Source organism: Sceloporus undulatus, chromosome 4 (assembly GCF_019175285.1).
Source record: "Sceloporus undulatus isolate JIND9_A2432 ecotype Alabama chromosome 4, SceUnd_v1.1, whole genome shotgun sequence".
NCBI classification, from domain to species: Eukaryota; Metazoa; Chordata; class Lepidosauria; order Squamata; family Phrynosomatidae; genus Sceloporus; species Sceloporus undulatus.
Window position 1 is genome coordinate 131576988 of NC_056525.1, and position 13320 is coordinate 131590307.

The 13320-nt window shown below is 41.8% G+C and overlaps 1 protein-coding gene across 9 annotated transcripts in view; it reads left to right on the forward strand.

Moving 5' to 3' along the window:
• Positions 1 to 13320, forward strand: part of LOC121928638 (phosphodiesterase 4D interacting protein) — a 139080-nt gene that overhangs the window by 67265 nt on the left and 58495 nt on the right. For 7 of the 9 annotated variants that reach the window (XM_042463607.1, XM_042463610.1, XM_042463611.1 and 4 more), the window contains 9 exons: positions 1733 to 1849; positions 4374 to 4493; positions 4760 to 4852; positions 6443 to 6658; positions 7038 to 7196; positions 8225 to 8338; positions 8956 to 9093; positions 9754 to 9933; positions 10607 to 10801. In XM_042463607.1, the coding sequence (XP_042319541.1) occupies positions 1733 to 1849; positions 4374 to 4493; positions 4760 to 4852; positions 6443 to 6658; positions 7038 to 7196; positions 8225 to 8338; positions 8956 to 9093; positions 9754 to 9933; positions 10607 to 10801 (1332 nt within the window). The remainder of the gene's footprint in view (positions 1 to 1732; positions 1850 to 4373; positions 4494 to 4759; positions 4853 to 6442; positions 6659 to 7037; positions 7197 to 8224; positions 8339 to 8955; positions 9094 to 9753; positions 9934 to 10606; positions 10802 to 13320) is intronic. The other 2 variants (XM_042463609.1, XM_042463603.1) reach the window with 1 other exon arrangement.

Here is a 13320-nt window from a genome sequence, read left to right on the forward strand (position 1 = left end):
GTTTTTATTATTGGATTGGAGTAGGGATTAGAGAACAGCACAAACTCTTTTGGGAAGGCTTTTCATTGCTGTTTTACAATTAGTGTGCTATACTGCTAAAACGAAAATACAGTATAGTGAATGGAAGGATGTATTGAGGCTTATGGAAGAATAATGTTTTGATTTAACTCTCCTAATCTACACATCCCACGACCTATTTAAGTTGTGTCCAACAGCTTAAATTATGGTTTTATATTACCCGTCTTCAGTAACTTACAAAGTAGGTACAATGTAAACACCATATCTCCTAGCATTTGTTTCCCCAGATCAATCTGATTTGTAATAAGTAATGGATGTGGTTATCTTAGGGCCAATTTGAAATAAGCCTGTCTCAAACTAAATTGGAGTAGCTGTGTTGGCCATGCAGCAAAATACAACAAAAATCCCAACTCCACAAAACAATGGTATCTTTACTGGGCCAACTAAAAAGCACATTTTCAAACCTTCACTTGGTTCATCAGGCAAAAATATTTAAAACATACGGGAGAAGAAAAGTAACAACGTTAGAGTCACAGGCCTACGTTGTGTCTCCGATATTACTTCTGTTGTTGCTTAAGATAGTCTGGGGGGGGAGATACCAATGCAGCCAAAGGCCACTCCTATTCTTAGTCATGGGGGGATCGGGGAGAAAGGGCAGTAAAAAGCAATAACATCTCAATTCCATTAGCAGCAGCAAAGTAACTTCTCTTGAGATCAAGGCTATATCTGTTTTGTGCAAGGCCACAAGCCACTTTCTTAGGGAAAGAATATTGAATTTATCAAGAAGTCTCTATACTGTTATATCTGAAAAAAAACTTTTAGGTGCTGTGTAGGTAGCACTGGCCAGTTGCACTCCAAATGAAAGGGATTTTTCTTTGCTGGGAAGTTGAAATGTCAAAGGGTTAAATCCCAGGAAAGTGGACTCTGCCTGTATTGATATCCCTTCAGGCCATCACAGCTGACAGCAGAAGTAACATCTGAGACAAAATGTAGGTCTGTGACACTATATAACAACAACAACAACAACTTTATTACAGCCATTTGGCCAGCACAATTACAAAATTCCAATTTAAAACATAACTTAGTCTTATACCATAGGTTCATGTACAGGCAGATTGGAGAGTATAAACAAATGATAGTTGATAAAAAGTAAGGATAGGGCTGCACAATCAGGTAAACACACAACAATGAGTAGGCTGCCATCACCTCGCAAACAACTCTATCATATTGTGTAATAGAGCACCACATTCAAGACATATTAGTTCAAAACCACAGTCATATCCCCTGTCCAAGAGTGACACTATATGTCATTTTCCTTCTGTATGTTTTTAAACATCCTTTGGTTGACAAAGAAGCCAATGAAGCTTCAAAAGCTTGCATGATGGTGTATTTTCTTCTTTTTAGCTGGGCAAATAAAGGTATCATTTTTTTGTGGATTTAGTTTCAAACCAGTTCATTTTGGTATTTTTCTTACTGTGCCTAAACAAACTTTCTGAAGCACAGCCCAACTGAAATACCGTGGTTCTGTTACATTTGTAAACTACTTTCCCTCTGTGGGGATTATTTTACTATGTTTTTAAAACAAGCCTGTAAAATAGGATAGACTTTGATTGAGACTTGCCTAGAAAAGTCATGATTGGTGAGTCATTATTCACTGCAGAATCCAGCTTTCTTATTTTAAAAAGGTCATTTTGTCTTATTGTTTCTCTCTCAGAATTTGTGTAATGATCAACAGAAATTGACTCGGTCTGACTTGCCACTGGACAAGCAAGTATCTGAATTAAATAACTCAGAAGTACTGGAAATCAGCTGCTCAAGTGCTACCAACAAGGTAATTCAGTACTACCATTTTCCTACTGCTAATAGCAGGAATGAACAGTTATCTCACTGGTGGATGGGAGAATTTCACTCACTCATTCACACACACACACCCTTCTTGCAGTGGTCTTTAAACTTCAGCAGTCAGGAACAGGAGGTTTAAACCTTCCAGTTGGTGCATCCTGGGGCAGTATATGTGCATGTTACAAAAAGCCATTAGTTCACAAGTTCCTTCCCAGGTTCTAGCATGTGCCAAAACACGGTGATTTCCTCAAGCCCCTGTTTAATAATGTTCTTAACTCTTTCTTGATTTGAGTAATTCTCAACCTCTGTCACTTGCAGGCTTCAGACACATATTGGAGAGTGAAAAAGTGGAGCAGTTTAGTTATAAGTATTACCGCTTGGAAAGGCTTACACAAGCAATCCTGTGCATCCTCCCGCTCCCATTTCTTACCCTCATGCTCCTTGGAATCACAAAAGGGCAGTGTTCCTGTGCAAGCCATCAGCTGTCTTTCAGTGAAGGACTAGCATATAATGATATTTGCTTCATAGTCATCCTTCTTCATGATAGTCTTTTCTGTCCAATTCCTTCATTTTTAAAAAAAATAAGAAATGTGTGAAAACAAAAATCTTTTTAAAATATTATTCAAAAACAGATTTGTGGGGGCTACAAATCTGTACAAAAGAGAAGCATAAGAGCAAGCTAGAGGCATGTTGGGCTTGCTCTAGTTTTCTAAAAGCATGCATGCATACATGAATGGATGTAAATCCAGAAGATAATAATCTCTCGCTGTAACAGTGGGAAATGACTGTTTTTTTCACCCAGTGTTCTGTCATTCTGTTCTTGTGTGTGGTCCTTGTAGTCAGAAAGTATCTATCTCTTAGCTTCATACATCTTTATCAATTTGGATGAAGGAAAAGCAGGGGTGCTTATGAAATTTACTCATGACACCAAATTAGTAGGAGTAACTAATACCCCAGAGGACAGGATCAAAATTCAAAATGACCTGAATAGATTAGAAAGTTGGGCCAAAGCTAATAAAATGAAATTCGATACAGAAAAATGTAAGATACTACATTTAGGCAGAAAAAAATGAAATGCACAGACAGAGGATGGGGGACACCATGTGAAAGAAATCTAGGAGTCCTAGTAGACCACAAGTTAAACATGAGTCAACGCTGTGATGCGGCAGCTAAAAAAAGCCAGTGCTATTCTAGGCTGCATCAATAGAAGGATAGTGTCTAGATCAAGGGAAGTAATAGTATCACTCTGATCTGCTTTGGTCAGGCCTCACCTGGAATACTGTGTCCATTTCTGGGCACCGCAATTCAAAAAGGACATTGACAAAGTGTACCATGTCCTATGAGGAAAGACTTAGGGAGCTGGGTAGGTTTAGCCTGGAGAAGACAAAGTTGAGAGGTGACATGATAGCCCTGTTTAAATATCTGAAGGGGTGTCATATTGAGGATGCAGCAAGCTTGTTTTTTTGCTGCTCTAGAGAACAGTGGATGCAAGCTACAGGAAAAGAGTTTCCACCTACACATTAAGAAGAATGTTCTGACAGTAAAAGCTGTTTGACAGTGGAATGCACTCCCTTTGGTGGCTTTTAAAGAAAGGCTGGATGGCCATCTGTCGGGGCACTTTGAATGTGTCTTCCTGCATGGCAGGGGGTTGGACTGGATGGCCCTTGTCATCTCTTTAGCTCTATGACTGTGATTCTACACCGTAGAGAAATGTACTGCCTCCCCCCTCTTAAAACCTAGGGAAAGCTGCCTTATCTCCCAAATGTATCTTACCTTTGACATGTTCATGAAGATCAGTTTTTTGAGTGTACTCACGTACTGTACTCTTAGGTTAGTAACAATGTAAGAAATAAAATGCAAAACAACTGAAATAGACTAGAGGAGCAACCTATTTGGAACTGAAAAATGGAGATGGTATTTTATTGAATTCTGCAGTTACGGGGTTTCACAGGACAAAAATCTGAAATAGTAAAAAACAAAACGAAACTAAGTGTCTGTGCATTTTTGCCGGATCAGGACCGTAGCAACTGTACTCTGTAGCCCTGATCCGGCCTTTCCAGGGCAGAAAAGGGAGCTGCAAAAAGCAGCTCTTTTTGCACCCTAGAAAGGGTATGATAGCCACAGCAGTTTAGCTTTATGGTGCTCCTTCGGCGCTGTGTCATGTGGATGCAGCGCCGGAGGAGTGCCATGACGCCATGCACCATATGGTGCAGCGAATACTGTCACGCCACCCTGGAGCGGAGCCGGGGCATGTTTTATGGAGACACTACGACCCGACTCTGGCCCCAGCCGGCCCAAATGGCTGGTCTATACAGCCCCTAAATTTCCCTAAAACATGGAGCAATAAATTGCCATTTGTTGCAAAAGATACTTTAAAAATAAGGGCTGAAATAAATACGTACTGTAGTTGTTCAGTCATTCTCTGGCAGGTGTATTTGAATGGAAAGTCAAAATAACATGACTGTCATATACATGGTGTAATTTTTAAAATATGTGTATTTATGCCTTTTCAGCAGCTGCAGGAAAAGTTGGATGAGATGACTTTTAAATTGAGGTCTGTTCAGCATGCATCCCAGAGACAGGATCACAGAATCCAGAACTTGAATGAGATCTTGAAGATCAAAGAAAACAAGGTTTGTAATGTTGCCTTGTCCTTGGATGTTTAATGCTGATATGGAACTGGTCACTGCACAGTAACCTCCCTTATTGTCTAGCACAGCCTATAGCATTTTCCAAGCATAGTGACTTGTTTCCAGATGAAAGTGATTCTGAAGAGGTTGGATTACTAGACTTTTCAGTAGAGTTTTAGTAGTGATTATGCCATGCCTATTAAACAAGAAACAGCTTGTGAACCCTTTTTCTAGTTCACTTGCTAATTTTAAATTACTTAATCTTGTAGTGTGAAGAGCTGAACCGCATAATTGAGGAGCAGAGTGAGACAATAATTAAGCTGCAGGACATGCTACATAGAAGCCAGCTTGGACAATTGCAGGTATGTATATTACGTGGATATTTCTTGCCCTGTCTCAAAGTTTGAAAATATATTACAAAGAAATTGGTTGTCTCATACATGTGCATGTGTGCGCGCATGCGCACGTGCACGCATGCACACACACACACACACACACACACACACACACACACAAGCCCCTATTGAATTTCAGAAGATGTAAAAACACAAACAGAATGTTCTTTACAGAAGTTCAGGTAAGATTATCATGTTTCAGAATTGGTAAGGCTTTGTTTTTCCAGAGCAGGAAAATACCGTTAATGGAGGATTCCTGAACACTTTTATTTTATTTTTTTTTGCCTAGGGTGCATAGTTATGGTATGCAGATAGAATGAGTCATTTAGTTTTAGAGTTCATGAGACAGTTGGAGGCAGAAATACACATTTGAGTATGAAAGCCTCCAAGGCAAAGGTAAGCCAGCTGTCCTCTCGTATCTCGGAGGTGGCCCTGAAAGTAATTCCCATCTGTCCCTGGGTGAGGAGAGGCAGTGAATAAGGGGAATATCTTTCTATCTCTTTCATTCTATTCCAGAACACCATGAATTTTCAAAGGTCACCCACAGAGTTGTTTATAATTTCTACTCAGAACTATACCAGTGTTTGTTTCCAAATTTTCAAAGGAGATGTGAGAAAGACATTGGCAGGAAAGAAGTGATGAGAGATGGTTGTTTAAATCCTTTTCTGACCATCACTCCCCATCAGCAGCCTGCCCCTTTGGCTGTTTTCTCCACCTGCTCAGATTTACAAATATGGACAAACAAGAGAAATTTCTCAAGTGGTCAGACTGCAGAGAAAAAGCTAAAAGCACCCTCCACACCCTCAAATCTTGCACATTGCTTTTCTCCTCCATATCTTTCCCTCACTTACTTTGGTGGTATTATGTGAAACAGCCCCCCTGATGATTGCTTTTTTCTGTCCAGGTAGGCTCTATAAAGTTAGAAGCACTATTCCAAATATGGCTGAAGCTGTGGGCTACCATTTTAATTCACCACCATGCCTCATAGTGATACCACATTCAGAGCATGCTGTGAAATTGAAATGGCAGTTAGACTGCTGGCAGTGCCTACTCAGAATGGCAGATCAGGCATTGGCAGCAGGTCCTGCCACCACATTGACAGGATAATGAAACAGTAGTGATGTCTCCCCTGGTTGCTTTCTAGAGGGCTCGTTTCTCCCTTGCTAGCTACTTATGGCCGTCATAGAAAAGCACTTCATGTAAATATTTGAATGTGGAATGACTCAGATATCATGCACACTCTAATAGTAGAGCCACCCTGCTTCTCCACCGTGAAAGTTAGGAGACCAGTACTACTGCTGAGAGTCGTGGAAGCCACCATGTTGACAGTGATAGCAACTATTCTGTAAGTCAGCCAGGTCCACCCTCAGGCAGTTGTCAATATCTACTTACCTATATATTTTTTCCCTTGGAAAGCCATATAAATGTCTGCCACAGTGATGGAATCCTTAAAAAATGGGATGACCTGTGCTTGCTTTTCAAGGCTATTTTAACATTTCACTGACCAGTGTTTTCACAGTATAAATATGTTTGTTTTCTATTTTCGTATCTTGTTAGATCTCTGAGGATTCTCCCACATTCCAGCAACAGCAAACAGGACTTCTTAATGTGCAGAACACACTTTTTTTCACTCAATTGGAAGTACAGCGACTGAAGAGGTCTCAGCAGCAAAAAGATTGCCACTTGACTGAGGCAAAAAAGACTACCCAGTTGCTAGAGACAATGTTGCAAGAGGAGCAGCAACAGAAAGAGGCAGCATGGGAACACAATAAGGTATGATGGAGCTGTTAAACCCTATCCATATGTGAAAATGCTCAGGTTCAAATGGAATTGGACAACAGAACATCACACTTCATTTGAATGCCTTTGGTACTTTTACTCATATAGATACCTTTTATTTTGAGGACAACAGAATGTGCATTTGCATTGTAACCGTCATCATTTCACACATGCAATGTCATGTGTGACAGATTCGAATGTTCAGTATGTGACAATATGGCAAAACTGGCTAGAATGGCATTTTTGGTAATTTTGTGAACCAATATTGTACCTTCCAATGGCTCAAGCTATTTTTCCTGATTGAGTGTCCCAGAGAGCTTTTGGTGGTGTCACAGAACTGACCTGCTAATTAAAATCTCATGTTTCTTTTTAGGAGTTGCGTGCTACTCTCCAGCAGTTAAAAACAGAGCTACAGGACAAGAACTGGCAACATTGTACTTGGAAGAGAGAAACATTGTTGGAGATGGAGAGACAAGAGCAGAAAATTAAGCATTTGAATGACAACCTGGCTTTCAAAGAACAGCTTCTGCAGGTGAGATACAGATGGTGATGGGCTTCCAGGTTCTTAATACAGTAAAATCACCCTAGTTTTGAGGTGGAATATATTTGTGAAATGTGAGCCAGCATGGCTTGGTGGCTTGAGTGTTGGACTACGACTCTAGAGACCAGGATTCAGCTCCCAGTTTGGACAGGAAGTCCACTGGGTGACTTTGGGCAGGTTACATGCTCTCAGGGGAAGGCAGTGGCAAGTCTCTTCTGAACAAATCTTGGTAAGAAAACCCCATGACAGGTTTTCGGAAGTCAGAAACAATTTGAAGGCACACAGCAACAACAGTAATATTTGTGGAGTGCACGCAGGGAGAACCTTTCATGAGGATCGTCCTCTGGCTCCAAAAACAACCCAGTCCCTTACTCACTATAGTATATCTAAATGTTAATCTCTCTGTTGCTGTCTTAGTCTTATACTTGGTTTGGACAAAGACTTTTTACCACCATGAAACTATTAATCTGTTGATCTATGGCAGATGTCTCTTTCCTTTGATCAGAGTTGATAATGAACCATGAAGATAATTACTATACTGATACCTTTTGCATATCTGTTTATTTGCATGTTAACTTTGCCCTGCCATCCCCAGCTTTTGCATAAAATAATTGCCAAGAGCACTTACAGGCTGGTGAAGTGGGCTGTAACCCATAAAAGCTTAGACAGAAAAAAAAACTTGTTCGTCTTTAAGATGCCACAAGACTCTTTGTTATATTACCATTAGATTTAATGGATTTTAATCAGTTTGGTTTTGCTTGATGCCATACTTGCACAGCCAATTGTGCAATGAGGAACAAGGCCTTGAACTTATCAGCTGTGCAAAGACTGAGAAGCTCCCCACTTGCCAAGTCAAAGTTATGAGAAGGCTCTGTGCTTGCACAGTCATTGGCTGCACTAGTGACCGCACTTCTTGTGTAACTATTTTAAACTAGTATAGGTCATAGCAGTATTGTGACAATGGTGGAATGGAGTTTGGCTGTTTTGTTGCATTATGATGATGTTAATGTGTTTTCTAGGAATCGAAAGAACTCCTGCTGCATCTCCAGAAACAGGACAAGAACCCTACATCTGCTGATAAAATGGTGCAGAGATTACAACAGCGAATTAAAGACAGAGATGCTGCCTTGGAGGTACTGGTTGAGGTGTCTAACATGGGTGGGTTATAAACCACCATAAAGTACGCGCTCCGTGTGTACTAGGGTTAGGAAGGGCCGTATTAGGGTTAGGAAGGTTCTTACCTTCCTTGCAGCCTTTCCTGCCAGTACGCGCAAAGCACGGACTTTATGGCGGCGCCCAGACATGTCGCGGCGGAAGTGATGCCTCGAAGGTGCGCTCCACCCCTCGCGGCACCACTTCCGCCATTTCGGCGCTCCTTTTTCGCTGCGCGGGGAAGCCTCGCGGTCTGGCTGCTGGGGCTTCCCTACGCATTGAATGGCGGCGGCGGGAAAACGGCCCCTTGAGGGCCGTTTGTAACCCGCCATAATTCTTTTTTTTTTTTTTTTTGGTTTGTTGATGTTGTGTGGTAAGGGGCCATGCTAATGTATGTCATAGCCTTTGCTGTATCCCAGACAGCAAATGTACTCTACTTCTTCTTGTCCAGCACATCAAATTGGGGAGGGAAATGTAAATAATTACAAGAAAGTGTAGGTTGTATGAAGTGTGACTCTGACTTCTATGCAAAAGTTTTTTGCCTCTGTGACCTTTGTTCTCTGTCTGTCACATCCCACATGGGTGTTTTCTACTGTAGCGAGCAGTAGATGAAAAGTTCAGTGTCCTTGAAGACAGAGAACGAGAACTGCAGCAACTTCGCTTGTCTGTGAAAGAGCGAGAACATGATCTGGAAGGTCTGCACCAAGTCCTTTCCAGTAACCAGGCTACCATTCAGGTAAGTTGCAGGATCATGCTTGTTCTGCCCTTTCTGTCTGATCTGATTTCCTGATCTTTGTTGGAATTGACACTGTTTTGCTATTGTGTGCCTTCAAGTTGTTTCCAGCTTATGGCAACCCTATTATGGGGTTTTCTGGGGCTGAGAGTGTATGATTGTCCATTGGGTTTCCATGGTTGAGTGGGGAACTGAACCCTGATCTCCAGAGTCATAGTTGACACTGCAATATTGTACTTTTTGAAAGAGCTCTTGAAACATTTTCTTTGCCTCTTAAATTGACTTGAACAAGACCGTGGTTAATCCAGTCTCCTAGAGTAACACTCCCATTTCTGTATAATGGAGTGAACAAACTAGTGGGGCATTTATCTCAACAGGCCAATGATTCATCTGACTGAATTAGTTTATTTTCATCACAAAATATATGGAACTGAGACTTAACCTTAAAATATACAAAATTAATGTTTCCATTTTGAGTGCTTCAAAATGAATGTCTTTTTTTCACTCCTTCCATGCGAGAGGGCAATATAATGTTGAGAGTGATTCCAAAGTTACATACATACAAATGAAATCAATGCTATTTGTTTTGAACTTCAGGAAATCTAGAAGACATTTGGTCTTTCCCAAGTTGATCAGTTTGCTGTCCACTTTTTATCCTCATAGGATCTGGAGAGCTTGCTGAAAAGTAAGGACCTGGAACTTGAGCACCTGTTGGCAACCTACCAGAATTTGCAATGGCTGAAAGAAGAAATGGAAGTAAAATTGTGCAGATGGCAGGCAGAGCAAGAGGGAGTTATCCAACAGCTGCGGACAATTCTGCATGACAGGAACAAGGAAGTGGAAGTAAGGATTGTTGTTCTGCTTCTGGTGCTGAAGCATGCTGATTGTTGAATGATAGTATTTGGGAGGCACTGGAGCTATTGTCCTGTCTTTCTCTGGAGATTATCAGTAAGGGGGAAAAGCCGGGAGTAAAAGGCATACTCCAGGCAAAGTTGCGCGATCATGCTGAAGATTTGCAGATACATCGTGCTTATTCAGGACTTAACCCAGGAAGATCCAGGAATGCTCCAGCAACAAACCATTCACAGGGAAGTCCCAGAAATGGTTTGTTGCTGGAGCATTTCTGGTTCTTCCCAGGATAAGTTCTTGATAAGCACAATGTCATCTGAAAATCCATGCAGCATTTCTGGGAGTATGCTCCCCTCCCCCAATTTCACCCCATCTGATAATCTCCTCAGTATCTCTTGTCACTGGACCCAGTTTATATGGTGTGTAAAGCCTAGGCATCTTTGACATGGTTACCAAAATAAAACCAGAAAGCTGCCATTGTCAGTATTATCCATGTTGCATTGCCATAAATAACTGCTGTTATTATGCCAAGATGCCCTGTGGACTGAAGTATAAAAATCTGCTACTTCTGAAATGCTTTCCAGCTAAGTCAGCAGCAAAGCCACAGGACTTCTGGAGATGGAAGACCTGTTTTCCTCCTACTTCATTATCTTTGTCCTTGCCCTAGGAGCTCTCAACAACATTGCTTTACAAGCTTGTGCCTGGGCAGAGGGACACCGTGGAAGAGCTGTACCTTCGCCTTCACAAGAAAGAGAAGATCATTGAGGAACTCCTCTGTGACAAGAGTCTGCAGACTGTAGAACAAGTAACTGAGCTTCAGGAGTTGCTTCAGGCAGTGAGCATCAGAGAACAGCAGAGTCATGTGAGTGCAACAGCAGTTCAGCATATTCTTATCTGTTTCAAGTTTTAGACTATTTCAATTTTCCCATAGTGCAGTAGCATAGAGTTGGGCGTAGGAAAGTGGGGGCTTCCTTTGTTCTGTTTTAATTCCTACTCCCAACTTGTCAAGAAATTCCTTGTACTGTTCAATAGAAATCTAGTCTCCTGTAATGTCAAACTATTAGCCCTGGTCTTACCCTCTTGGGCAGCAGAGAACAGGCCTGCCCCCTCCTCTCTGTGACAGCCCTTAAAGAGGGCAATCATATCACCCCCTCAGACTTCTCTTCATCAGGTTTAACAATCTCAGCTCCTTCAGCCTTTCCTCATATGTTTTGCACTTCATAGCTCTTATAATCTTCATTGCCCTTCTCTTAACCTGCTCCAACTTGTATGTATCCTTCCTAAAAGGAGGCACTGAGAACTAAACACAGTACTCCAGATGAGGCCCAACCAGCACAGAGTATAGTGGGATTATTACTTCCCTCTACTTGGAAACTATGCTTCTATTAATGCTGGCTAAAATAACATTTCTCTTCTTTGCTGCAACATCACATTACTGATCAACAATAATCCCAAGGTCATTTTCACATATAGTACTGCTGAGTTGTGTATCCCCCGTCCTATACCTGTGCATTTGGTTTTTACGGGCTAAATGTAGAATTTTGCATTTGTCTCTATTGTATTGCATTTTATTAATTTCTGCCCAATTTTCTAGGTCTTTTTAAATTCTGTTCCTATCTACCAATATGTTAGCAACCCTTCTAAGTTTTGTGTCATCTGCAAACTTAATAAGGATTCCCTCCACCCTGTCACTAATTCATTTATAAAAATGTTGAAGAGTAATGGTCCTAGGATAGAACACAAAGGCCTGAAACAGATGGGCAAAAAAGCCTGCTTCCAGGCAGTTTGAGGGTGTGGTTCAGAAGCCACTGACATGTCGCCCCAACCCAGAAAAGATGCCAAGCTGCCCTGAAAAGGAGCAGTAAAAACTGGTCCTTTTCAGGAGCTGCTTTAAAACAATGGGCCAGATTGGAGCTGTGCACGTGCAATTGCCATGACTCTGGAGCAAGCAGCTCTGAGGCGGCCCCAATCTGCTCTTTTTGGGCTGTCTGTTTCATTCAAGACCTTTTTCCAGTTTAAAGTACAGCCACTGATGTTGACTCCTTGAGTGATATCCCGAGCATTCCCACTATCTACCAAAGTAATGACCTGATCGAAAAAAAGATATAATTAGATGGCAGAATTTGTTCTTGATAAATCCATACTGTCTCCTACTGATCATCATGTTGTCATCAAGATACTTGGAGACAGACACCCGCATAGTCCATTCTAATATTTTTCCTGGTATTGAGGTCAGGCTGACTGGTTTGCATTTATTATTTATTTAATATATTTATATACAGTGGACCCTTGCCTTATGCAGGGGATCCGTTCTGCACCCCACCCCCCTGCATAAGGCAAATTTTGCCTATGCTGGAGCCCCATTCACTTGGATGGGGCTTGTGTGCGCGGTGGCCACGGGTGCACACCCCATTCATCTGAATGGGACATGCCGCCCCGCACGCTCCCCGCGGCTTGAGCACTGTATATTCCACTTTTTCCCAAGATTGGGACTTAAAGTGGCTCACAATTTAAAAGAACAAAAATATAAATAAGAACATACCAAAAAAAAGAGCATTAGAACTGAACTATTTGCAGTATTAGGCCCAGTACAGACCGCCGGTTTGCAGTGACCAGGGGCCAATTCTATGGTTCTGGAGCGTGCAGTACCTGCATGCTCCGAAACCCTACCAAGTATGGACGATGCCATCTGTAGGCAGTGCCGTTCATAAGGGGCACGGGTGTATGATGCAAGTGTGCCGCCACGTCTGCACCTCTGGGTGCCATACTTCCGTCTTGGACATGTCACAGCACACCAATGGCGCACTGATGACAGCATCCGCATGCACCAACCACACAGTTTTTCTGGGTTCTTTTCCCCCCAGAGGGACGCCACACGGTTTGGCTGCTGCGATGTCCCTCTGGAGGAAAACTGGGCACTTCCAGCCCACCTTTTCAGGGCAGTATGTACTATGCCTAGGTTTCTTGGATCTTCCCTTTCCCTTTTTGGAAGAGAGAGACAATGTTTGTCCTTCTCTCCAGTCCTTTGGCACCTCACCTATTTTTCAAGATTTCTCAACATTGATGGCAAGTAGTTCAGAGAGTACAGAGTACATCAGCAAGTTCCTTTAGTACTTTGGGATGCAATTTGTCTGAACCTACCAATTTGAACTCATTTAGGTTGACTTAGTTGATTCCTGACTATATCCTTGTCAATTTAGATTTGCAATCTGGATCCCTTGTGAAAGTCTCTGCTGCTCCGTGGAAACATACATTTCTCTTGAGGGGAAAAACTGAAATAATAGATATTGAGTAGCCTTTTCATTGTGATCTGTTATACCATCCTTATTGCATTCAGTTGTATTCAACAAGTGTGGCAAAATGGTAACAAATCACAATGGA